At 36.0% G+C, this 27925-nt stretch overlaps 1 protein-coding gene across 1 annotated transcript; it reads right to left on the bottom strand.

Annotated features, from left to right (window-relative positions):
- Positions 1-27871, bottom strand: ESCO2 (establishment of sister chromatid cohesion N-acetyltransferase 2). The gene is made up of 11 exons (XM_012775377.3): positions 27737-27871; positions 26559-26619; positions 24869-25700; positions 21707-21800; positions 18046-18103; positions 14171-14297; positions 12608-12739; positions 9830-9919; positions 8723-8866; positions 6389-6564; positions 1-1986 (listed from the first exon to the last, which is right to left on the bottom strand). The coding sequence occupies exons 2-11, from the start codon at positions 26609-26611 to the stop codon at positions 1854-1856; spliced, it is 1839 nt and encodes a 612-aa protein (XP_012630831.1). The 5' UTR covers positions 26612-26619; positions 27737-27871; the 3' UTR covers positions 1-1853.
- Between the last annotated feature and the right edge of the window lie 54 nt (positions 27872-27925).

The following is a 27925-nucleotide window of genomic DNA, read 5'->3' as shown; positions in this document are numbered from 1 at the left end:
TAAGAAACACTGAAGTGAACCAAGTTGCAAAATAACTGCATATATATTTAATTAATCTGAAGTAATATACACTAAACTCAAAGTAGGATTATGGGGAACTTCTTTTAGTAATCTCTATTTCTGTATTATCTGAATTTCTTTTTTTTTTTTGTCAGAGTCTCACTCTGTTGCCGGGGCTAGCGTACTGTGGTGTCAATGTAGCTCACAGCAACCTCAACTCCCGGGCTCAAGTGATCCTACTGCCTCAGCCTCCCGAGTAGCTGGGACTATAGGCATGCACCACCATGCCCAGCTAATTTTTTCTATGTATTTTTAGTTGGCCAATTAATTTCTTTCTATTTTTTGTAGAGACAGTCTCGCTCTTGCTCAGGCTGTTTCGAACTCCTGACCTTGAGCAATCCGCCCGCCTCAGCCTCCCAGAGTGCTGGGGATTACAGGCATGAGCCACTGCGTCTGGCCAGTATTTTTACTATAATAATTTAAAAAGAACATCAGATTATATGAGACTAGACAGTATTTAAAAGAATTTTAATTGATACATCACAAAAGCATTGAGCAAACAAAATAGGTAATAAACATTTTTAAATAAATTTTTTAAAGAATTTTAAAGAACAGCAGTGCAGAAAATAGTATTAAAATGTTTACATTATTACACACATTTTAACACTTCTACATTCCTTTTGGAACCCAGGCTTTTAAATTGTGGAACCATGTTAACTTACAGGCAAAACGATTGCAGATGAGCAGATTCTACAGAGTTACAACTTGAAGAGCTACTCACCTAGAGTCTTATTGCCAGATAGTAAAAGATTTTTTAGAATCAAAACAATCTGAATAATTTCTATTTGCTTTACAAAGCAAGCATGAAAGAATTATACTAGAAAAATGTGCACACATTTAGGTGTAGTTACATAATGTCATCATATTCTCTGGTCCACCAGCCTAGATATATTTACTAACCCTGGTTCTGTGACCATACATTTTGCAAAGATCTTCGCCAGATGTCTCAGAACAAGAAGGTGTATTTTAAATAAGTAAAAAAATACAAAAACAAAACCAAACAAATTAGGCATCCATTTTGTTAATAACATCAATTCCTAGTAACAAGTTCCTAAAGTAGCACTGTCAGTATTTTCACACAACAAAAATCAATGAAATGATAATAGTGTAATTACTAAGTATAATTTTAATTAAATTTGATGGCAGTTGTATATTTAATTTTCAAAGAGATTAAAACATTAAGCCATGGAATTCTGTTCTACGTAAGTAGATATGGGATGTCTTACTCTTTCCTTACCACCTTTTCTTGTTACAGATAAGAAACTCAAAATTTCTAAATATATTCAGACTGAGTTGCTATAAAGGACCTATAAAGTGAGAACTTTGTATATAGAATTCAGGAATTATCTTTAAAAATTGAGCATGGAAATATTTTTGTCTGGTTTAAATTTGCCTCTTTGCTTCTGATGTGGCATGAGATAATCCTGGTCTAAAGGTGTGCTTTATAAAAGACCAGGTTGGGGCACATTTTCTAGAGACCTCTTGAAGCAATGTGCTCCAGGCTGGTCACACACATTCAAGCTCAAAATAAACCTGTTTAAATTAAAAAAAAGAAAAGAAAACAACAAAAAAGCCTAAAAAAACAAAAGACCAGATCACATTTCTGTAGAAAACACCTTTGTCAATACTCTTAAACAGGAGTCAAGTAATTTTTCAGTTATAGCTACAAAGTTTCATAATTAAGGATTTATAGTGCTAATCAATACATCACCCAAAGAATTTCCTTTTCTTTAAATCCCTAGATAATTTTTGAGCTTATCCACACAGTAACTGTTTTATATTTGAAACTGGCTTTAACCATTAAAATTGTATACCAGGAAATTAGGGGTGTTGCAGTACTTGGTTGCAAATAACTTGCCATCTGGTGTTGGGTCAGAGAATGCTATTTCATCAGTGCTGAGAAAACAGCCAAACATGAAGCAATTCCTAAAAAGAAGAAAAGATGATTTAACAATGGAACCAACTTAATTCTATTTTATTTTATTTTTTTTGAAACAGAGTCTCACTCTGTTGCCTGGGCTAGAGTGCCATGGCATCAACCTAGCTCACAGCAACCTCAAACTCCTGGACTAAAGCAATCCTCCTGCCTCAGCCTCCCCAGCAGCTCTACAGGCACACACCACCACACCTGGATAAGCTAGTTCTTGTAGAGACGGGGTCTCACTCTTGTTCAGACTGGTCTTAAACTCCTGGCCTCAAGTGATCCACCCACCTTGGCCTCCTAGAAGTGCTAGGATTACAGGTGTGAGCCACTACACCCCTTAATTCTAAGTAAACATTAGCACAATTTAAGTAAATACTCTTGACTTAAATTGACATTTTTCTTATATTAAGTGATAAAATGCCTCAGATTTTAGAGACAGAAGTGTAACATTTCACAGAGAAGAAAATAGATTCAGAAAAAATTCTGCAATCCTAGACAGGAAAAAATCAATTCCGTGAAGCACATTGGAGACAATTGATGAAACTGAAATATGAAGCATCAATTAGATAAAAGCATTATATCATTATTAAACTCCCCTTTTTGATAATTGTACTGTGGTTATGTAAGAGAATATTTTTGTTCTTAAGAAATACACACTCAAGCATGAAGGGGTGAAGGGGCATAATGGATGTAACCTACTTTTAAATAATTCAGTAAGAAAGTGTATCCATGGATAGAATGGTAAAGCAAATGAGGTAAAATGATGTACTGAATGAATCTTGGCAAAGGTATATGGGGGTTACTTCTATCTTGCTGTTCTTTTGTAAGTCTGAAATTATTTCAGAATAAAAAAAAATTAAAGAATTGGCCAGGCGTGATGGCTCATGCTAGTAATCATTAGCACTCTGGGAGGCCGAGGCAGGCGGATTACTCGAGGTCAGGAGTTCAAAACCAGCCTGAGCAAGAGTGAGACCCCGTCGTCTCTACTAAAAATAGAAAGAAATTAATTGGCCAACTAAAAATATATAGAAAAAATTAGTGACACATGGTGGTGCATGCCTGTAGTCCCAGCTACTCGGGAGGCTGAGGCAGGAGGATCTCTTGAGCCCAGGAGTTTGAGGTTGCTGTGAGCTAGGCTGACGCCACGGCACTCACTCTAGCCTGGGCAACAAAGTGAGACTCTGTCTCAAAAAAAAAAAAAAAAAAAAAAAAAAAAAAAATTAAACAATTGACTTCAATTAAAAGATACAACCTTCTAGTATTCTTATTAATACTATAGTTGAATACACAATTTATTGCCAAACTTACTAGAATCCAAAGCAAACTACTGGTTAAATAGCTGTTACTGTCTTTATTAAGTAGTAACTATAGAAAGAACACCAGACTTCTGTATTTGATTCTTAACTCTGCCCTTGACTAGCTCAATAGGGTGAATCTGTATAAATAGTCCTGAGCCCTAGCTCAGGACTATGTAAAACATAGTAAAACAACTAGAAATTGTAAAACAACTCTATGTAAAACAACTAGAAATGTAAAACATTTCCTATGTAAAACAACTAGAAATGATATTCTATTTCTGTAATAGAAATTATTACAGATATGTAAAACAACTAGAAATGTAAAACAACTAGAAATGATATTCTATTTCTGTAAGGACTTAAACATACTCATCTCCTGTATGGAAAAGACAGAGTTTAGCCTAAGGCCCCTATGTACAGGATAGCTGCCAATTATGTTACCTATATCTTCCACTTAAATATGTGGGAAGATACAGGTGTTTTCAAATGTGTTTTCTCTTTCCTTTGTGGGTAATTTAATTTTTGCTAATTATTGTTTATACCTTTTACTTTACTACTCAAAGTATGATATACGGACCAGCAATATCCAACATCACCTGACAGCTTATTAGGAATGCAGAAGAAAGTCAAGCCCCACCCAAAACCTACTGAATCACAACCTACATTTTAACAAGATCTCCAGGTGATTCATAGGCACATTCAAGTTTGAGAAGCATTGGTGGTATTGGGTTAGATATTGGTATTCCTCATACCAAATTTATACATCTCTTCATATAAAATATAGAAAACAGAGGTATTTCATAACTATCAAATAAAAACCTTTATAAAATACCAATTTTTCTAATTCCTTTCTTAATTTTAAATTTTTTATTTTTTTTAACCAACCCTCCTAAATTCCCTTTTTAAGGATGTGTGGGTGACTACGATTATGATCCAAGATTGGATCCCCATAGTGGTCTTGGTATTCATTCTTTAAAAGTGGCACAGAACTTAAGACTTGAAAAATGCTATTCAAAGTGTGGTCCTTGGTTTGTCAAAGTATGGTCACTGGTTTGTAATCTTGTTACCTGTCCACAGTGAGATATGTGTACAAGTTGAGAGAATAAGTGTTTTGAGATTCATCCATGTAACTTAGATTAGGTAAATTACTGAGCAAGTTTGTAGGTCACATTAGATACTTTAAATATCAATATAAAATATTAGTTGAAAGTGTGCACATTAGAGTTTAAAATGGAGAATCATTAATTTATTTATTGAGACATAATTCATATAAGACTCATCCTGTAAAAGTATACAATTCAGTGGTTTTGTATATATTCACAAAAATCATCCAATCACCACCACTATCTAATCACAAGACATTTTCATCGCCTCCCAAACCCTGTACCATTAGCTGCTCTCCAGTCACCCTTCCCTCAGTCCCTGGAAACTACTAAACTACTTATTGTTTCTATGGATTTGCCTATACTGGACATTTTACATAAATGGAATCATACAAAGTGGGATCTTTTGGACTAGCTTATTTCAGTTAACATAATGTTTTCAAGGTTCATCCATGTTGTAGCATGTGTTAGAATTTCCTTTCTATGGCTGAATAATATCCTATTGTTATTACTGAATGGATATACAACATTTTACTTATCCATTCAACACAGATTGGATTGTTTATACTTTTTTGGCTATTGAATAATGCTGCTGGGTACCTCCATGTACAAGTTTTTGTGTGGACACATGCTTTCATTTATCTTGCGTATATACCTAGGAGAACTGCTGGGTCATACGGTAACAGTTTAACTTTTGAGAAACTGCCAGACTATATTCCACAGCATCTGTACCATTTTACATTCCTATTAGCAATGTATGAGGGTTCCAATTTCCTCCACACCCTCACCAGCACCTGTTATTTTCCCTTTTCTTGATTACAATCACCCTGATGGGTATAAAGGGGCATCTCACAGTGGTTTGGGTTTGTGATTTCCTTGATAAAGATGTTGAGCATCTTTATGTTTATTGTACATTTGTATTTCTTTGGAGAAATGTCTTTAGAAATTCTTTGCCCATTTTCGAAGTCAGGCTTTTTACTGTTGTGTTATAAGAATTCTTTACATATGCTAGATATGAGACCCTGAAACAATTTGTAAATATTTTCTCCAATTCTATGGGTTGTCTTGCTCTCTTTTTATGTTTAAACTTATGAATTATAGCAAGTCTTTATTTTATTTTTTTTTGAGACAGAGTCTCGCTTTGTTGCCCAGGCTAGAGTGAGTGCCGTGGCGTCAAACTCCTGGGCTCAAGCAATCCTACTGCCTCAGCTTCCTGTGTAGCCCGGACTATAGGCATGCACCACCATGCCGGGCTAATTTTATATATATATATTTTTTTTTTTTTTTTTTTTTAGTACAGACGGGGTCTCACTCTTCCTCAAGCTGGTCTCGAACTCCTGAGCTCAAACTGATCTGCCTGCCTCAGCCTCCCAGAGTACTAGGATTACAGGCATGAGCCACCATGCCTAGCCTGATAGTATTTTATAGAAGTGTCCTACCAATATCCTTCTCTTTGGCTTAGAAGCTGAGAGGTTCTGGAAAAGCTAAGAAGCTAAGGTTCTAGTCTTGATCCATTTTCTTTCTTTCTTTAACTGCAAAATATGTTTATTGATGGTAATGTTATATAATTTATTCCTAATATTTTATGTTTTAAACTTTAGGGTTTTTGAGATATGCAGAATCCTTGTACGTTAACTGACGTAAACCTTACTATGAGAGCTGTCTTAATCGCTTTTGTGATTCTTTCTGCTTCCTCCCAAAGACCTGTTATGTTCCCTTCATAAGTACATCCTGTAAATAGAGAATTAAACTGGGACAAAAGCTGTACATTCTTCTAATCTACATTGTTTTCGCACAAGATACATTTCTTAACAGGCTCCCCATAATGATATTCCACTGGAATAGCAGATTCTCATTGCTGGTTTCCTGTTTATATTGTGAACCACCTCTGATCCATAGCACTGCATGAGTCCTGGCTGTTACCCAGTGTGTCAACTTTTTCCTCCCTAGACCACTGCCAACAGCACCTGTAGCTACTGTGATTCCTCATTTTATTTTCTTACCTGAGAGTATCCACCAGTCGTCTAGCAATACGCTTTCTTCTCTTCAATCTGAAAACCCAGATTCTACTTATCCCACAGATCGCAGGTTCTGGTACATTTGAACATTGCCACGCCCTAGGACATTCTTTAGAGCTTAGGGATTCCGGGCCAGTTGGTTCAGACAGGACACGAAAGGCCTGAAGTGATATACAGAAACATCTTTAGCTAACACCACAGATTGAGTTCACAGTTCTTTTAAAGGAAAACTTCCCTTATATAAAACTGAAGTATCTAAAATTAATTTTACATCTCCACTAAAAGTGTTAAACATTCTTTTATATTTTTAAAATTCTTATCCATTTATAGTCACACTGTGCTTAAAAAAATTGGTGTTGAGATATTTCCACATTCCCATGCATTCCATACCATTATGAAACTTCCCTCTTTAATTAAAAAACCTTACTTTTAATAAAGGACATAACCTTCTCCCATTATCTTCATCCTAAATTTATATATAACCTAAAAAAACTAATAATACTACAGAAGGTTTACATATATTAACCATGAAATTTGGTTGGTATTTAAGTTTTTTTTTTTAATTCTGAAATAATTATAGATTCATAAGAAGTTGAAAAACCGGTACAGAGGACCCATGTATTCTTCACTCAGTTTTGCTCAGTGGTTACTTCTTGTACTATGGTACATACTCAAACCAAGAAATTATCATTGGTATGATATGTAAGGTTCCATGACATTTCATCACACCTGTGTATTCGTTTACCTACCACCACAATCAAGATACAGACCTGAAACTGTAAAACCACTAGGAGAAAACAGTAGCATTCCTGACATTGGTCTGGGCAATTATTTCTGATTTTTTGGATATGACCCCAAAAGCACAGCCAATAAAAGCAAAAACATACAAATGGGACTACATCAAACTACAAAGCTTCTGCCTAGCAAAGGAAACAACAGTGAAAAATATAACTTACCAATTGAAAGAAAATATTTGCAAACCACACATATGAGGGGTAATATACGAAATACATAAGGGACTCAAACTCAAGGGGGCAAGTAAACACAATTAAAAAGTGGGCAAAGAACCTGAATAGACATTTCTAAAAAGAAGACACAGAAGTGAGAAACAGGTATATGAAAAAATGCTCATCAACATGAATCATCAGAGAAATGCAAATTAAAACCATAAAGAGGTATCATTTCACACCTGTTATGATTATTACAAAAATAGAACTACCACATGATTCAACAATCCTACTACTGAGTATATATCCAAAGGAACAGAAATCAGTATGTTGAAGAAATATAGGTACTAATTGCAGCACAACAGTTAAAAACATTAATCAACCTAAGTATCCATCAATGGATGAATAAAGAAAATGTGTTATATATACACATGGAATATTATTCAGCCTTAAAAAAGAAGGGATCCTGTCATTTGCAACAACATGAATGAACCTGGAGGACATTAAGCTAAGTGAAATCATTCAGAAAAAAAAGACAAATATTGCATAATCTCACTTATATGTGGAATCTAAAGAAGCTGAACTCACAGAAACAGACGGTAGGATGGTGGGTGCTGGAGGTTGGGGTGGGTGATGAGGGAAATGGGAAAATGTTGATAAAAGGGTACAAAGTTTCAGTTAGGATGAATTAAGTTCTGGAGATCTATTGTACAGTATGGTCATTATAGTTAATGTATATTTGAAAACTGCTAAGACAGCTCTTAAATGTCCTCATCACAAAAAAATGGTAAGTATGTGCAATAAAGGACGTCAGTCATTTTACAAGGCATACATATATCAAAACATCTCATTATACACTGTAAATAAGATACACTTTTCATTTGTCAGTTATACGTTAATAAAGCTGAGGGGAGGAAAAGGCCAAATTGATCACTTTTACTGCCAATAATACAAACCTGCTGCATTTCTCCCCAACTCCTAATACAAGGGAAGACCGTAACACCTTCTAGAACATTGCTAATTAGTACCTAAATTAGATTTTCATTAAGGGATAAGTAATTATTTTGTCATACATATTAACCGTTACTAAGTTACATGTTTAATAACTTGAGTCTATCGATTTGCTTATTTAAAATCACTATACTATGGAAATGATTTTCTGAATATAAGACCAGCTTACTTATCCTGCTTATATAAGGTAAAATGTCCAAATGTTAATAAAAATAAATGACTTCTATTATCCATATGGTCAAGGATATTTTAGTAGGAAAAAGTCATTAATGGTAGCGATCTTAAATGTTTATTGACACTCCTCCCAACTTTTTCTTCTGGTCACAAATTATACCAATAATTTAAAAGACATATACCATACCTGTTTGATTGGCTCTGCAATTAAACATCCAACTACTCTCTTTTCATCAGATATAAAGAGAAAAGTTTTGGTTTTGTTTGGATACTGGGAAACAACTTGCTGGAAGCCCAATTCACTATCAACAAGTTCTTGGACATCTTCTACCTAACGATGTTAAAACAAAAAAAGGTGAATTTGTTTTTAAAAGTACAGTAGAAACTACACATTTATATGCACAAAATGTATGATTACTACCATTTTAGTCTTTTAATTCTAATTCCCTAAATTTACACACACCCCCAAATTATTTCACTATTGATGCATGTATCTGCTACTTTGGAAACAGGATTTTATAAACCAATTTTAAAGATTAAAAAAAAGGGCCAGGCGCGGTGGCTCACGCCTGTAATCCTAGCACTCTGGGAGGCCGAGGCGGATGGATTGCTCGAGGTCAGGAGATCGAAACCAGCCTGAGCAACAGCGAGACCCCATCTCTACTATAAATAGAAAGAAATTAATTGGCCAACTAATATATATAGAAAAAATCAGCCGGGCATGGTGGCGCATGCCTGTAGTCCCAGCTACTTGGGAGGCTGAGGCAGAAGGATTGCTTGAGCCCAGGAGTTTGAGGTTGCTGTGAGCTAGGCCGACACCACGGCACTCACTCTAGCCTAGCCAACAAAGCGAGACTCTGTCTCAAAAAAAAAAAAAAAAAAAAAAAAAGATAAAAAAAAGATCATTTTCACCAGAATGAAATTCAGACACCTGGGAGGGATAAGGAGAAGTACCAAAAGAGATTTGTTTACACTTGATTCACTGTTTATGGTGACATCCAACCCTAGAAACACAGGAAACACCAACATAAGAAAGATACCCCAGGGCCATTAATTTCTCAACACTGAAAAGCTTAGTTTATCTTTCACAAGTAAAAGAAGGTGAAAGACAAGCTGTGCGGCATTATCTGCTTTCTTGTAATTCTAAATTTAGTTTAGTATAAACTACAAAAGTCATCCTTAGGCACACATACCCAAGTGTATTATATGTCAGCAAAGGCAGTTCACACTTTAACAAAGGTTGATTTCTTGGGTGTGGGGGAAGAACAAGGATTAAAAAGATAATGTTCCACACCTTTCTGAGAGCGTAACTTGGATCACGAGGCAGGACCAACACGATTTTCCCATCCCAAAACTCTGCTACTACTCGTTCTTTCTTCCACCCCTGGCAAAAGGGGATAAAAGGGGGTCACACTTTAACTTGTGAAGAGGAAAACAACATTAGATAATTTGGTCTGGAGAACACAAAAGGCTAAACATTAATGATATTAACATTAAGACAGGATGAAGTCAACTAAAAGTAACATGAGAAGGGAAACAAAAGATGCCTAAAACAAAAGTGCTTGTCCTCAATGGGCTGACATGCTATTTGGAGACATATATATAATAATCCAGTATAAAACAAAATAAAACAAGAGCCCTTCATAGAAATATAGAGAAATACTGAATTATCAGGGGTGGGCAGGTGGGGGAGGGGTAGTAGGATAAGCAGAACTCCAAGGAAAGGCTTAGTAGGAGTCTTTAGACTTCTTTCCCCTATGCTTGACAAGACTGGCAGACAGGCTCACTGTCTTACTAACCACTTTAATCCCAGTCCCTAGCACAGTGCTTTGGCACGTGGACCCAGTACTTAACTGAAATATGTTGAAGTAGTATGACATTTGACAAGGGTTTTAAAAAGCTTGGTAAAGTTTCAATGAACATAATGGGGAAGGTGGTCACTCTAGGCTAAAGTAACTTATTGAATAAGCAAAGGTGCAGAGAATGGCAAAAAGTCTGATGTGATTGATTGAATGACTAGAAGAAATGAGACTGGGATATCTGGAATAAATTTAATAAGATCCACATGAAGAAAACTATAAAATTTTCCTGAAGGATATAAAAGACATGAATCAACAGAGTTACACTAAGTTCCTGAACTAGAAGACTCACTATGAAAAATAGAAATTTTTTTACCCTAGAGAAAATTACATCAGTTTGACTATAATTTAAATCAAAATTCCAATAGGTTTTTTATTTTGGGGGAACTTAATGATAGGTTCATTTTACAGTTTATGTGGAAGAGTAATGTGCAGAAAAAGTCAAGACATTTTTAAAGATGAAAGAGGACTTACTTGACTAGATATCCAGAGTATGAAGCTACATTTAAGAGTATGGTACTGGCACAGAGACAGACTAATGGTGCAGCACAATGTTCACTAACAGACTCATTTGTATGTGGGAATTTAGAATACATTAAAGGTGACATTGATAATCAGTGTGGAACATGAACTAGTCAAACAGTAATGTTGGCACACTTGGCAACCCTTTAGGAAAAATACAAAGTTAAGATCCAACTCCAATGCTATGCCTTAAAACATTTCCTGTGGATTAAAGATCTAAATATAAAATTTATAGCTATAAAAATATTTTTTAAAATATAAGAAATGGGAAGAGGGAGGAGGGGTTGGGTAAATTCACACCTATTAGGCACAATACACACTATCTGGGTGATGGGCACACTTATAACATGGACCCAAATTTTATAAAACCAATACATGTAGCCAGAACATTTGTATCCCACTAATATTCTGAAATTTATATATTATATATATGAAAAACTTTTTATTAATCTTGGGATTGAGAATGATGTTCCTAAAACCCAGTGGTCACAAATTAGTTAATTAAAATTTCAATTTTAATTTTCTGTGGCAATACACACCATAAAAAGGTTTTAAAAAATCAAGTAATGGTATTTGTATATTCAGAAAATATCTCTGGAAGACATACAGATGAAACTGTTAACACTGGATGCCTGTGGATAGGGGAACTGATAACTGAAAGGGGTAGGGAGAATTTTCACTGGATACATTTTTGCACCTTATGAATTTTGACACATGTGAAAGAAAGCAACCCAATACGGTATAGACAGACTTCATCAGAAGAATTTGGTTTGTTCCAGAGGCCAGATCTGAGAGCTCAATGGGGAATGTGCCATGTGACGAGGTGGGCTGGGGCCAGATAATGAAGAGCTCAGCTGGCCATGGTGAGGAGTTTGGGTTTTATTCCCAGTGCAACGGGAAGCTGTCAAATTTGAAGCAGGAAACATCAGAATTATACTTGTATCTTAGAAAGAACTCCCTGGCTGATGTACAGAAAACAGATCAGAGAGGGCATGAATTTAAACTATACACATACACACATTCTCTCATATACATTTTATATATACATATATAGAGAAGGTTGAGGCCAGATTAAGGAGCCCCTAACTGCTGGCAGGAGTTTTTCTAAAACCACGTAGAATCATACTAGACTCATGTTTTAAGAAATTATTCTGATTGCACTGTGGGAGCCCAGTAAGGAAGCTGGTTTAATAAACCAAGATAAAAATACTGTAAAGGCATGAACTATGACAATAAAAATAGGAAAAAAAGGAATGTATTTGAGTAAGCAGGTACAATCATAAAGATAAGGCCAACCATAGGCTGTGTTTGGACTTCAAAGTTGTTTGATAAAGACATAGGACCTCTCAGAAAAAGCCTGGAAAAATCAAAGGTTGCTTTTCTAAAGCCAGTTATAAAGAAGAGATGACAGTGGGAAGAGGGGATCTCTTCAAGTCTTCGAGTTTTGTACCTTTCTGACTATTCACCTCTGCTCAGAATGCAGGGTATTTACAAAACAGTTCTTTTATATTAGGATACTAAGTTTGAAACATTAAAAGTTTTAATAGTGTCAGCCTCAAATTTTAAGGACAAGAAAACTGCAGACAATGAAATATTTATGGATGCATAGATCTTTCATATTTAATTTTAAAAGTCTCTTTTAAGGAAGTTTTACTTTTAGGACAAATTGAAAAGATTACCTTCTGACTTACCACATATTTGATTCCTTCCAGAAATCGGTGGTGATGCTGAACATGCTGCATTTCATCTTCAGGGTTGGAGGCACTATATATCATGCCACAAGACTTACACATAGTAGCCCCAAAATGTTTCTGACCTGCATCCTGTAATTGGGTGGGTGGGGGGAGCCAATCTAAATATATCACAAATAGCTCTAAATTAAGTTCATGTAACTATTCACTCAAATTTCTCCTTATTTTTCTTTTATGCTGGCAATAAGTGGAAAACTTTCGGCTAGGCGCGGTGGCTCACGCCTGTAATCCTAGCACTCTGGGAGGCCGAGAGGAGTTCGAAATCAGCCTGAGCAAGAGCAAGAACCCGTCTCTACTAAAAATAGAAAGAAATTAATTGACCAACTAAAAATATATAAACAAAAAATTAGCCGGGCATGGTGGCGCATGCCTGTAGTCCCAGCTACTCAGGAGGCTGAGGCAGTAGGATCGCTTGAGCCCAGAAGATTGAGGTTGCTGTGAGCTAGACTGACACCACAGCACTCACTCTAGCCTGGGCAACAAAGTGAGACTATGTCTCAAAAATCAAAAAAAGACTTTCATTTATGTCTGGTTACTACACCTTCCTCTCTCCCCTCCCCTCCCCCAAAACAAAGTAGAATGAAAAGAGACCTAAAAATGCAATAAATTGATAAAAGTGATAGAATTGTTTCTTTAAAAGGACGGTATAAAAAAAAAAAAAAAACTAAGATTCTTCATAAAAATGATAGCTAGAATGAACCATGGGACTTCTTTACAAAGCTCTAAAAGACCTAAAATAATCTTATTTCTCTCAGCTTTCAGATGTCTGCGTGGAAAAAAGAAAATCTTATTTAAAGGAGAAAGGGCAAAAAACTTTCAGGATTTCTATATTAATTATATAGTATTTTCTCCTTAAGCAGTTAGGAATATTAAGTTCTTTATTTTTAAAGAATATTAAGATTCTTTGACCCAAGAACTTATAAAAAATATATAATAAAAGTCCAGGAAAAGCATGGATACATTCATAAATATAGGGAAGTCAAGAACATTCAATGCCAAAATCTACCAATGAAAATACCAGCTTCTCAACTGTCTAACACAGGGCTTGACGAACTTTTTCCTGTAAAGGACCAGACAGTAAATCTTTTAGGCTTTGCAGGCCACACATGGTTTGTCACATACTCTTGCTCTTTTTCAAACCTTTAAAACTGTAAAAACCACTTTCAGCTTATAGGCCATGGATCAGGTTTGGCCCATGGTCATTGTATGCCAACCCAGGCCTAACTCAGTATAGCTATTCCCATCAAATCTTTTGTCAATCAACAATAATTTTCTTTACCTGGAGACAACTCATTGATCACATTCTACGAAAATACTAGCATCGTCCAATATTATCAGTTCAAAAGTCTACTAACTAGCTTTAATGTGATCAGTATAACAAAACTGGCATTTATAAAACTCAGAATATCAATAAACCCAAGTTAATTATGCTAAGTTTAAATATCTGACTTCATGTTCTTTATGTGACAGCCATGACAAGAGCTTTCTCTTGAATTTACTCACAATGACAAGCTGGTCTTTTGATTCTTTATTTGTATCTCTGGCATTAGTATTTTTCTGGGTATTGGTCTGTTTCAAGACGTTAGTACATATGATGGATCCCACAGAAAACTGTTCTTCAGCTAGAGATCTTGAAATAGAAAATTGATAAATATTATATAATAACCTTAAAATGTTTGAGGAATTACAATTAAAACAGACATATGTATATAACATTTATAGAGCGCCTTGCGATTTTTAGTCTTTTCTATCTGATAGTAACTTGATGAAGTAGTAGGGACAGGAATGATGAGAAACCTCAGGCCCACTCAGAGAGGGTAATTTACTCAAGGTAAAGTAACTAGTGATCAGGAGTGTTAAGTCAAATCCTGGTCTTCTGACTCTAATCCAAGGAACTTTCCTTTACAGTATCAGATGCACATAGGTAGAACCACTATGGAAGTTGACTTCGCCCTTAAAAGATCTTTTTCTTTTTTTTTTTCCTTTATCAAATCTTAGGACATTTACCTGTGTAGGTATAAAAAAATTCCTACAGCAAATAAGTAGACTCCAATACTGAATCTCACAGATCCACAGGAAATCAGTTACCAGCATATTATGATCCAACAACTTTTTACTTGGGCCATGAGGCTAATAAATTCACTTTTCCTCATATAGAAAGCAGCACCCCACTACTGTAAAATTCTTAAGGAAAAATAAAATAAAATAAATGTTTGGCTGGATAGCTGTAGTTGAGCCAACCTCTTCCCATTAGGAAAGAATGTTGGGATTGGCTTATAGAGGTTTCAAACTAGAGCCCTTCAGGCCAAATCCAGCTAGCAAATATGTTTTGGGTGGCCCACATGATGTTTTAAACTTTGGATTAGCTATCAATATTTTAAAATCTAGAGATTTCACTTAAAAATGTGTATTTCCAACATTACAAGAGACACTACAAAATCACTAGACTGCTCTATCCTTCAAAGAAGCAACTAGTTGGAGCTTGAAATAGCACATGCTCTTTTAAATGTGGCATGCCGTTCTCCAAGTGGCCCTAGTCTCCACCCAGCCTGATGGCTCTGGAGGCACAGAGTTTGTAACCCTTGCTTTATAATGAAAGGACCTTGGTTTTCCAGAATGAAAAGAAGTCCTTAAAGAAAAGAAGTAAATAGGCAAGGAAAAAACTAAGTGCCCAAAGTAAGAAGACAGCAGAAAAAAAATCTGACAAGTAAAAAGAAAGTAGAATAAAACCTACACAATGCTTTAAGCTAAGTCAAGCTGTCTTGTTATCATTTGTCGGAAAAAGTGTCTTTCAAAATGACTTGACAAACCTATGGTAAGAGATGTATTTCATATCAAGACTAGTACACAAGGCCGGGCGCGGTGGCTCACGCCTGTAATCCTAGCACTCTGGGAGGCCGAGGCGGGCGGATTGCTTAAGATCAGGAGTTCGAAACCAGCCTGAGCAAGAATGTGACCTCATCTCTACTATAAGTAGAAAGAAATTAATTGGCCAACTAATATATATAGAAAAAATTAGTCGGACATGGTGGTGCATGCCTGTAGTCCCAGCTACTCGGGAGGCTGAGGCAGAAGGATTGCTTGAGCCCAGGAGTCTGAGGTTGCTGTGAGCTAGGCTGACGCCACAGCACTCACTCTAGCCTGGGCAACAAAGCAAGACTCTGTCTCAAAAAAAAAAAAAAAAAAAGACTAGTACACATATATAACTAAAACCCAAGTCTCACTAAATACATTTGCTGTGTGGGATGTACTATTCCATTAAAAAAACTCTGGATATGACACCCCAAAATGGGTTTGACAAACTACTAAAGAGCTGCTATCTGCAGTATGAAAAACACTTGTCAAGATCACTAACTCTTTCTACTTTATGCAGCCTTTGATAAATAACTCAGCTCTCCCTGACCTTGCATACATGACAGCAATCTCTTTATTTTCATTTTAACAACTGTAACACTTTTATACTCATGTCTTTAAATGTCTGTCTTCCTCTAACCAAAACCTCCCTTGATAGCAGGACTATGTGCTATTTAGCTTCACATATCTAGAACTCAGGATATAATTCAAAAGCACACACTAGATGCTCTCTACATGTGTCTGTCAAATGAATGAATACAAAAAACAAAAATGTGAGACTATGCACTTGGAGAGTCTATAATCTACTTGAAGCAAAAGTAATAAATTTAACCACAAGAAATTGCTGTCATCTGATGTCTTAGAGTCTACAAAAAAAGTAATTTCATATAACAGTGTCCTAATATCTCTTTATGGTAGATGAAATTAGTATATATTTTTAATCAGCTAATTGTAGTAGGCTTCTGCTATGGTTTGAATGTCACCCAAAGTTAACGTGTGGAAGGAAACTTAATCCCTAATGCAACAGAATTGGGAAGTGGGGCCTAATGGGAGGTGTTTAGCTCATGAGAACGCCATCCTAATGAATGGATTAATGTCAATTATTAAAGCCTTTGTGGCTGCAAGCAAGCTCTCTTGCTTTTTTGTATCAATTCTCTTTGTCTTTCTGCCACAGGATGACGCAGAAAGAGGACCCTCACCAGATGTGGCTGCTAGGTCCTCGACTTACCAGCCTCCAGAATGGTAAGCCAAATAAATTCTTGGCCATTATAAATTACCGAGTCTGTGGTATTCTATGATAGCAACACAAAACAAACTAAGCGTCCATCTTTAATAACAAATCACAAAACACAGGCAAGAAAAGGCAAAGATGAGAAAAACTGGGATCCTGGCCTTGAAAAGGAAAGTTGCTCAACCAACCTAATCACTGAATCAATTTAAGGTGAGGTACTCTAAGAATTAGAAAATTTAGCCAGGAAGTTCCTTGCTTAATACCTCAAGTTATTTATCATCAAATAGGGAGAAAAGAATCAAAACTACTCAGGAAGATGGTTGGACCATAAGAAACTTCTTTTTCAGAGCTCTGCCACCTATCATGCTCTCTACCCATCCACACTTCCCCCCACTGCAGGCTCTAACTTTGAACAGGGTAGTGGTAGCAGCTAGAATTATGATAACATTAAGCCTCTGTAAGTTACTTACTCCTCTGGCCAGTTTCCCCATCTATAATGTAGGGTAATAATGCTACCTACATCATAAGGTTGTAAATGCTTATTAAATTTTAGCTATTATTAATATATCATCACCCAGGGAGGGCAATATAGCCTAATGGGCTATCGATTCAGGTATGAATTCTAGTCCTGCCACTAACAGCTGTGCAATCGTGGCTAAATCACTAACACTTTCCCAGGCTGAAATGAATAATAGTATCTACCTTCTGAGTTGCTGTAAGGATTAAGTGAGACAATAGATACAAACTACTTATTATGGACCAGGTACTATATAATGTAATTATTATTATTCAAGAAGTTCTTAGGCAGTTTCTATGAGAGGGACTGATTTCATCTCCTATTCTTTTCTTTTCTTTTTTGAGACAGAGTCTTGCTTTTTGTTGCCCAGGCTAGAGTGAGTGCCATGGCATCAGCCTAGCTCACAGCAACCTCAAACTCCTGGGCTCAAGCAATCCTCCTGCCTCAGCCTCCCCAGTAGCTGGGACTACAGGCATGCGCCACCGTGTCCAACTAATTTTTTTTATATATATTAGTTGGCCAATTGATTTCTTTCTATTTATAGTAGAGATGGGGTCTCCCTGTTGCTCAGGCTGGTTTCGAACTCCTGGCCTCAGCTTCCCAGAGTGCTAGGATTACAGGCGTGATCATCTCCTGTTCTCAATGTTATTCTCCTATTCCCTTTAGTAAGGAAGAAAAAAATGTTGCCTAAGTTAAATTAGCATAAGAAAGAAAAAAAGACCCCAAGGACCTATGTAACCAATAATCCTTGAACTTTAAAACAAAAACAATGGTTACCTTTTTGTATTGACTGAAGACACATTGAAGATGGGATAGATGGAGGACTCGGAAGAAACTGAAAGGGGGAAAAATGACAATAATTTATATCACCATACAAAATCAAACCTTTAAATCATAAGATTTTAAAGGTTAATAAGACCAAAAACTCACATTACTCAAATTCAAGATTTAACAGTAATCAAGACAGTATATTAGAAAAAGAATAAACAGATCAGTAGATCAAAATAGAACTCAAAATAGACCCATGCAAACTCAACTTATTTTTGACAAAGTGACAAACGTAATCCTGTGGAGAAAGGTGAGTCTTCAATAAATGGTGTTGGAACAATTAAATGTCCATATGTAAGCAATTACACATACATCTTATGTAAAACTTAACTCAAAATGGATCACAGATCTAAATATAAAACATAAATTATAAAACTCCCAGAAAAAATATTAGAGAAAAAGTTACATGAACTTGGGTTTGTTAAGTTTTTAGGTACAACACCACAAGCATAATATATGAAAGAACTCTTATGGTACACCTACAGTTTAGTGATAAATGGGAATCGCCACTAATATATGCAACATGGATGCATTTTAAGTGCATTACTAAGTAAAAGCAGCCAGACCCAAAAGGCTATATATTGTACGATTTCATTTGTATAATGTTTTTACCTGAAAAGGTAGGACTATAGGAATAAAAAACAGATTGATTAATGGCTGCCAGGGGGCTGGAGGAGGGGCGAGTGTAGTTAGTTGACTACAAAGGGTAGGTATAAGGGAAATTTAGGGTGAAGAAATCTATGCATTTAACAACCCATAGAACTGTATATCACGAAGAGTAAATGTCAATGTATACCAAAATAAGAAAAAAATATATATAAACCAGAATATTGAGGGATCCCAAGAGAGAATGCAGACTGTAACACATGAATTGAACTGTATGGCATAACTACGCTAAAGGAAGCAGGGGGGAGAAGGAGAAGCTGACCCAAGTAACTTTAGCAAATGGTATTTTGACTAGAAATTATGAGGTTAAAGACAGAAAGACTGTAAGACTGTACTTAATGATTATAATCTAATAGATAATTTTTTTCTCACAGGGGTATGAATTAACAATTTTGAAACTGTTTTACATATATACTGGGACTGAATAAATAAAAGTAGGTAGCTAGTAAATGGCGGAAACATGTTTCACCTTTGTGAGAGGGAAGTTACAGATAAAAGGACAGAATAAACCCTGTGGTACTGGATTTGTGTCAGACATTAATATTAGCTCATGTTTATTTGGTACATATACAGATGGAGAGAAACAGAAACAATTATAAATGTGTGGATACGTACTGTCTAGCTGTCTACTAAGGGGGCCTAGAAACAATACTGCAATAGGAACAATCACACCCAGAGTCCAAATCTTGGTTTCTAAATACCATTCTCTAATAAAAGTAACCAAGTTCCTTGGAGAAATGGATGATTCTAGTACCAGGGCAGGGTAGATACAAGATGAGCCTGCCACTATAGTGCCGAGAAGAAAGTACCCCCAAAACAGAAAGACAGGACATGTCACAGAGAATAAAAGAGCTCCCAGTGGCCAAAGCTGGAACAACTTGAGCAATAAAATAATGTAATGGGTTAATAACCCAAATGTAAAATATATATTTGCAAGTCCCTACTGATACTGATTCAATCATTTATTTAAATAATTGAAGAAAGGGGGATTAGAGACAAATCTTATTTACAGCAGAATTTCAAATACTGTATGTAGTTATTTTCCCCTTCAGGTGAGGAAGCTTAATTCCCACCAACCCCCTAAAAGGTAGGTTAGGCTTAATAGTGACTAGGTTTCAAAGAATAGAATACAGGAAAGGCAAAATAGTAACTTTATAGTGGAGAAACCTGACAAACATGACCTTAACCTATTAATGAAGGCGAACATCACTAGTGATGCTGTGTACCTATTATGTGCCCACTGATATGGTGTGATCAGAAGGCCACTTCACTTCTATGGTGTGATCAGAAGGGCACTTCACTTCTATGGTATTCTTTCCAAAATCCCCTAACAGTCTAATGATGTGAAAAACATGAGACAAACCTAGATTCAGGGACATTCTACAGGGTATCTGGCCAGTCTTCCTCAAGAATGTCATGGTCATAAAAAACACAGAAACAAAGAAAAGACAGTAAAAATGTCACAGATCAGAGAAGCCTAAAGAGACATGACAACTAAATGTAACACACTCAGAGTACAATCATGGTACCTGGATTGGATCCTAGAACAGAAAGAGGACATTAATGAAAAACTCCAAATAAAATCTAGTGTTTAATTAACAGTAATATACTAAAACCAATATTTGGTGAACTCCAAATAAAGTCTAGTTTCTTAGTTTTGACAAAGGTGCTATGGTACTATAAGTTGTTAACAATGGAGGAAATAAGGTAAGGGATGGGATATGTAGCAATTCTCTGTACTATAACTTTTCTGTAAAAATACAATTATAGCAAAATAAAAAGCCTATATATAAAAAAAGACCAAAGTTAAAATAGCAGTTGATTTGAGAAAAATAATAAATTGAAAGTGGGCTATTTAGTAAAAAAGCAAACTGTAACTTTGCATTAAAAAACAATTAGAGGTCATCTTCTAAAAACAAGACTAAAGGAGGTGAGAGCCTGATCTGGTATGGGTAAGATACTTAACCTAAGTCAATTTCCTCATCTATAAATGGGCGTAAAAGAACCAATTTCCTAGGGTGACTGGGAGAATTACATGATAAACTGCAATTATTAAGGACTAAACATCAATCATTTATATACTACTTTCATGATGTTTGCCATATCCTTGTATCATCTATTATTTGTATTTATGAAACATTTTTCTTTAAATTGACTAACATACTGAAATAAATTTATTGTAAAAGAAAAATTTATAACAATTGTAAATAGAAGCCATTATCTTTGTTATACGACGTTCTATTATATCAGTACCAGGCATACAACCATGGGAAACACATAATGTATACTACTTATCACTGCTTGCTACATATTCAGCACTCAGTATATACTAGTTATTAACATTACCTCTCAGAATTATCACAATTTATAATTATTCTATACATCATTAGATCCTCTAAGGGTTATTGTACCAGATTAAGCTTTTAGTTTTACTTTTTATTTCCTTCCTATGAGCTATAGCTTCTCATTACAGTCAACATGTCTACTCCTAGAATTTTAATTTATTTCCAAATTTATAGACATAACCAATGAGGTGAAGTTGCCAAGAATATGGCTGGGAAGTAAAATGCTAATTAACCTCTTTATATATTGGGCTTTGATCACAAATATATATATGACATACATTGTTTTAACTCCTATTATTATGAGTAAAAGATAGGGTGGGTAATGATTTTATAAGAGCTTAACTGGCCATGGACACAGATGAATTAAGCACTAGTATTTTGTCTGAAGTTTTAACCTAAGATCTCCTTGTCTCTGCTTTTCAAAATGTACTGCACTTGCTTTGCCACAGAAGAGTCACAGAGATAAACACAAAGATACTAACCACAGGCATGCTACTGAGAAAAAAAAAAACAAACAGAAATTATATGAATTGTTTATGACACATGTAATGAAGCATTATCACAAGTAGCCAAATTCATGCGACTTTTCTCTTACTTACTTGTCTTGTTCTCACCAAGAGAATCCTCTGAAGAAAAATATTTATTTTTATCCACTTTACATTCCCTTGAAGAAACTACTCCATCTGATGAATCCTGAAAATGAACAGGTTTTTTTAAAAAGGAAATCTATAATTCTCATGTGTTTTCTATTTAGTGAATGAACCCTAATAGATGTTTCTAAGACAAAATATTTAGTTTATTACACTTCATATGATTTTAAATCAATTTTCAGTCTATTTTAAGAAAAATGTCCTCTATTTAATGTACATCACCTTTTATTTATTTATTTTTGAGACAGTGTCTCACTGTGTTGCCCAGGCTAGAGTGAGTGCCGTGGCGTCAGCATAGCTCACAGCAACCTCAAACTCCTGGGCTCAAGCGATCCTACTGCCTCAGTCTCCCGATTAGCTGGGACTACAGGCATGCCCCACCATGCCTAATTTTTTGTATATATATTTTTAGTTGGTCAATTAATTTCTACTTTTAGTATAGATGTGGTCTTGCTCAGGCTGGTTTCGAACTCCTGACCTCGAGCAATCTGCCCGCCTCAGCCTCCCAGAGTGCTAGGATCACAGGCGTGAGCCACTGTGCCAGGCCATGTACATCACCTTTTAAAAGCCAGAGTATACATATTGTAATTTGTCGTCCTGTCAAAAATGTATTATATACCCTGATAAAGATGGCAGAAGATTATAGACCATCACTTCCATAACAATTAAATGAACAAGAAAAATTAGTAAGAATGGCGAAATTTTCCCCAGCAGCCACCAAATTGGAAAGAGACTTTTTGTCATAAAGTTGAAAAGCGAGCAGTGAAAGAAAGAACAACATTCTGGAGTCACTGGAAAGGCTTCTCCCACAAAGGTTGCCACTTTTCGAACAGGGAAATAGGAAAAGCAAAGTACAAAAAAATCCTGACAAATTTCCCTGACAAAACCACTAATTTTGGAATTATACTGGGGTTTAGAGAAAAAGGGAAAAAAACCTCGTTTAAAGTAGAACTTCTACTCAAGACCATGTCTCAGCAGAGAGCAGGTAACCTATCTGTTTGCCATTTCTCAGGACTCCATAATGACTTGGGGAATGGGTATCTTCATGAAAATTAGATTCATCGTTAGCTAGCAGATATGAATCCTAGCAGTGGGTATTTAACAAATTCATCAAAGCAGAGCTCAGTTCTACAAATTTAAGATGCACAAAACCTTAGCTTCTCATTCTACTGAAAACTAGATAGAACTCAATACCATCTCCTTAAAGTGAAGCTCAGAAAAGAAAAGGAAAATAAGGCAGAAAAGGGTGTTGCAAAGAATTTACCAGGTCTCCAGATCAAGGTTGTACCAAATAGAGAATAACTGGGAGATGGATGAAGAAATTGCTGACTACCTCCACTTTATTTTGCTGGATTGAGATTTAATTTTGGCATAAATTGTGCCCAAATGTTTTTTAAATTGAGGTAAATTTAAATACAGCGAAATGTACAGGTATAAATATACAGTTGGATGAATTTTGATAAACTTACATACCCATGTAACCCAAATCCCTATCAAGACACAGGGGTGTTTTATTGGTAGAAACAGAATACGAACAATTAGAATTAGACTGTCATAGCTTAGCCAGCAAGAACATGTCTCATTTAATAATATACTTGACAATACTTGATAAACAGGAAGAAACATTTACAGTGGGGACTATAAACTTAAATGCCTACAAGGGCAGAAGGTAAGTAAAATTATCAAAACTGACCTAAATACATATATATACTGACTTAGTGGAAGGAAATGAAGAGCCCATAAGGGTCAAATGGTATGATACTCAGCCTGATACTCGGCTGAGAGATTATTGCCATGTAGAAAGGAAGGCTCTGCTTTGCCACACCTTCCAATTTTTCAAGACACCAGAAATCTGTTTTCTTGAATTTTAAAAAAATTTTAATTATGTAGGCCAAACAAAACATCCATAGGCTAGATTTGGTTCACTGGCCACCAATTTAGAAACTTTGCCATTGAGGTTTGAAATTTAGGTGATTATAAGAGGTACGAACTGGAGTTGAGAGAAAGCAGGGGAAAGGACAATGAGAGGTGGATTAGGAGGGAAATTACCACAGAGTGTTTGAATTGCTGGATATATGAAGCTATCATTTCTGCAGCTGCAAACGTAGTGATGAGTATAAATAAACCACCACAGACACAGAAGCCTTGATCTGGGAGACAGCCTTTCTTAAGGCCTGATACCTCAATTGTTTTCTAGCCCTAGCTACTTGAAAAAACCTTTTTTGGATGGAGTTTATAGACAGGAAGTCAACAATATAAGTTCTAGACTACTGTAGTCTAATATGGTAGCCACCAGCCACATATAGCTAATAAGAACTTGAAACATGGGTAGTCCAAATTGAGCTAAAACACGGATTTCAAGGACTTTATACAAAAAAGAATGTAAAATATCTTATAACTTTTTATATTGATTACGTTGAAATGGTAACATTTACAATATACTGGTTAAAATTTTTTTTTACTTTTATTGTGACCAGTAGACAAATTTAAAATTACATTTGGCTCATATCAGCCAGCAGTTGTCTAGGCTAGCTGTGTTAAATATGAGCAAGACCAAATGAAAGCACATAGAATAGGAACTGTGAAAACACAGTATCTAAAATAAACTATATATTTACAGTGATCATCTCTAGGTAGTGGGATTACAGAAGATATTTTTTTATATATGGTTTCTATATTCTCCAAAGTTTCTAGAATAATCTACTTTAAATAAGCTGAAACAAATTAAGAAATGACATGCTTACACTCTGGAAACATATTACCTGAATTTTGTTATATCTACTTTCTAAAATCACTGATTACCAAATAAAGGTTAAGTTTCTTTGGACAGACCTTAATTTACTTATGAGGGAATTTAATGAAATGTATACTTTAATGCCAAAAAAATGTCAGTAGGCTTCCTTAAGCCAAAAAAGGGGAAAAAATCTCATCTTTCCACTCTGCCTCTAAATTCTTTACATTTGGCTAAACTCTATTTGGCTTTATAAAAGCAATCCTCCAGACTGTAAAGAAAATCAAGTTTTGTTCAACTATGTTATACCCGTTATTTATATTGAAATTTTGTTATATATAGCCAACTGTTTTTAAAGTGATATATTTAGCTTTCTTTACCTTTATTAATTTGTCTTCATTTTTACTTCTTGCACTCAGTAGCTCAACATTCAATTTCCTTTCCAGTAATAAGTACTTTGGCACTTGCCTTGTCTCGAAAGATTTTCTTTCACTGACAGTCTCTACATCAGAATCTTCAGTCATCGATTTATTCTTTTGGGTGAGTCCTAGTGATGGCTCATTTTCCTGAGAAATTTTTCTAAGACAGGATTTTTTTCTACTAACAAAAAATGCCGCTCCACCCTGGAGTGTAACCTGTGGTTTTATTTTTTGGCTTAAAATTCGAGGAGCATTAGGATTACTTTTAGCTGAATAACAATTATTCTCTTTCTCTATAATTGACTTAAAGGCTACTCGATTTTGCTTAGAATTTTTAGAGTTCCTTGATGCAGGCTTGATGTGCTTATAAGTCGGCTGATACTTAGCAGTTAAACTCTTCTGTGGTTTTTTCTTCCTCTTCTTGGAGCAAACTGCTTTTCCCTGAATTTTTTCTGTCACACCGGGAAAAGATTTATCTTCATTAGTTTTTAGACAAGTGGATCTACTCTCTTTTATTAACTTTCTCTCCAGTGGATTGAGGTACGACTTATTTTTGTTGTTGTAAAAGGATACAGTGGACACAGCAGACTTAAATGGTGAATTTGGATTTGCAGATGGCATTTTATCTTCTTCAGTTGTTTTGAGTGAACTTAAGATGAAATGGCCTTGAGAGCAATGCACCTTTTCTTCATTTTTATCACTGCTTTGACAAATGTGCTTCTTATTAGGTGATGGAAACAGATTTTCAGTGAAGTGCAAAATTGATTTCTTTGATGGAATGTCTGACAATAGGCTATGAAAAAAAACAAAGTCCATTATTTTGCTTCAAAATTTATGTAAATGACCTAATAAACTCTACCCTAGTTCATATTGAAAACAATACATCCCTCCCCAAACATATATACACATTAGTTTAAAAGTAGAATTATGTCCTCATCAAACAACATTCAAATATCATTCCAAAGTAAGATCCTATTAATGTTCATGAAAATAGACATTGTATACAAAGAATCTCTGATATACATGTATACGTGTGTGTTTTAAAATCTATTTCTGTATCTTGGCCATATACAATTACAGCCCATAAAATTTGCTCAAGTGGCTACAAGAAATCCCCTAAAATGATTAATTGTGTAATAAACCGACTCCCTGGGGCCTTTCCTATAGAAAGTAATTTATATCTGTGAATACAGACTTTCTAGGATTGCTTACAGACAGGCATCTATTATATGCAAACCACCATGTAAAATATCACATTATTACATAAGAGAAATGAAAAAAGCAATCAAATATTTCCAGCCATGGAAAATAGCCGATTCCCTCCAAAAGGACTAAATTCACTCAAAAACTGTATTTCCTGACTAGAGTTAGAATACATCATATTACAATAGCCACAGGAAGCAGACTAATCGTAGAATGGAAATTTTAGAAAATAGGAAACAGAACAATAGAAACAGGGAGGTGGATTTTCTATATGTATATTTTTTTTTTTATAGAGGTGGGATCTCGCTCTTGCTCAGGCTGGTCTCAAACTCCTGACCTCAAGCCATCCTCCCGCCTCCCAAGAGTGCTAGGATTATAGGCTTGAGCCACCGCCCCTGGTCTGGATTTTTCTTTTTTCAAGAGTTTCTGTGCATTAGATGAGACTCACTTTTCACAGTTCAAAGAATGCTGCTTCCTCTTCCTTGGAGTAGAAGATGCCATCTTAATTCCTAAAAGCAGTAGGACAATTATAATTATAATAGGTAGTAGGACAATTAAAAAAGCAGTAGGACAATTAAATTATAATAATCAAATTCATCAAAAGGGTATAAAAATCACTATTGATACCTTAAAAGTCTGAAAACTTTTCAGATGGGTGATGGTCCATAAAGATCCAAGAAAATGATTTTTTAAAAAGCAAATTACTTTAATAAAGATGTAAACCATGAATTTAAAAATAGAAAACACTACACCACAGAAGCACATTAAGAACAGAAAAGTAGGGATTATATCTATGTTTCAAGCTGGAAAATGATCTTACCAAAAAGGAAACAGTTTTTATCCTAATTCAGAGCACACTTTCCCCTTTAGTTAGCCTGATTAATTCACATTAAGTCTAAACACTATTTTCTGGGAAGCCTTCCACCGTTAGATGCTCTAGTTCTCTTACTTCCATTGCACCCCATATTCCCTTGATATTCTATTTAACATTTTTTTTGTTGTTTACCCATCTCAACAGCCGGTATGTTCAATAAAAGCAGAGACTAGAGACCATTTTTAACTTTTCATCAGAGCCCAGCAAGAAAATGGATGAAGCATAATTCTCTCCCATTGTACCAGCTGAGGAGCCTCGAGCAAGCCGTTTGCTTATTTATAAAACACCGACGTCCTCAGGCTGCTGAAAACAAATTCTAGCATGCTCGTTAGCTCTTGAGCGGAAAGTATGCTGCTCAATAAAAGCTCATTCCCTTCGCCTTCCTTTGAGTCAGGTGTATTCCTCCCCAAAAAGTTGCCTCAGCGTGATTTCAAAGGTAAGCGGACAAACAGAAAGACCAGGGTCTCTGAGAATTTATATCAAGCTGCGGCTTACAGGAAGACCACTCTGGGGCTGAGGGGACAGGAAAGGTAGGAGAGAGAAGCGTCCCGAATCCTGAACCCTGTCAGGGCAAAAAGACGGAAACCCGGTGCAGGAGAGTGTGGAGAACCGGCCGGTGGCTCGGTCCCCGGCCGCTGACGCGCCAAGCCACGGCAAAAGCTCTTTTCCCTGGACAGTCACCCCCGTGTTCCACAGAGTCACCTGTTCCCCTCAGCCTTCCACCCCCAGCTTTGACTTTCCCCAGCTTTTACCTGCGCCTCAGAGCTTGGCGACCTCTCCTCAGCCGAACCAGCCGCTCTGAGAAGCGTATTCAAATCAACGCGCGCCAAGCAAGGAAGAAGCCGCCGCGTTCCGATTCGCCGCTGCTCAGCGCTTCCAGGAGCTGGCTCCGTGACTGGCGGCTCACTAGCTCTTGCCCCGCCCACCTGGAGATGGTGTCT

Source organism: Microcebus murinus, chromosome 24 (assembly GCF_040939455.1).
Source record: "Microcebus murinus isolate Inina chromosome 24, M.murinus_Inina_mat1.0, whole genome shotgun sequence".
In the NCBI taxonomy this organism is placed as follows: Eukaryota; Metazoa; Chordata; class Mammalia; order Primates; family Cheirogaleidae; genus Microcebus; species Microcebus murinus.
Note: the sequence above shows the minus strand (reverse complement) of the source record. Positions and strands in the feature narration are given on the sequence as shown.

Bases quoted from the DNA above. Each gene is read 5' to 3' on its own strand.
- ESCO2 (XM_012775377.3), bottom strand. From the start codon at position 26,611: ATGGCATCTTCTACTCCAAGGAAGAGGAAGCAGCATTCTTTGAACTGT. The intron at 21,801-24,868 runs GTAAAGAAAGCT...GTTCATTTTCAG, and splicing joins ATGAAGACAAATTAATAAAG to GATTCATCAGATGGAGTAGT. The intron at 1,987-6,388 runs GTAAGAAAATAA...TCTTCTTTTTAG, and splicing joins CGACTGGTGGATACTCTCAG to GAATTGCTTCATGTTTGGCT.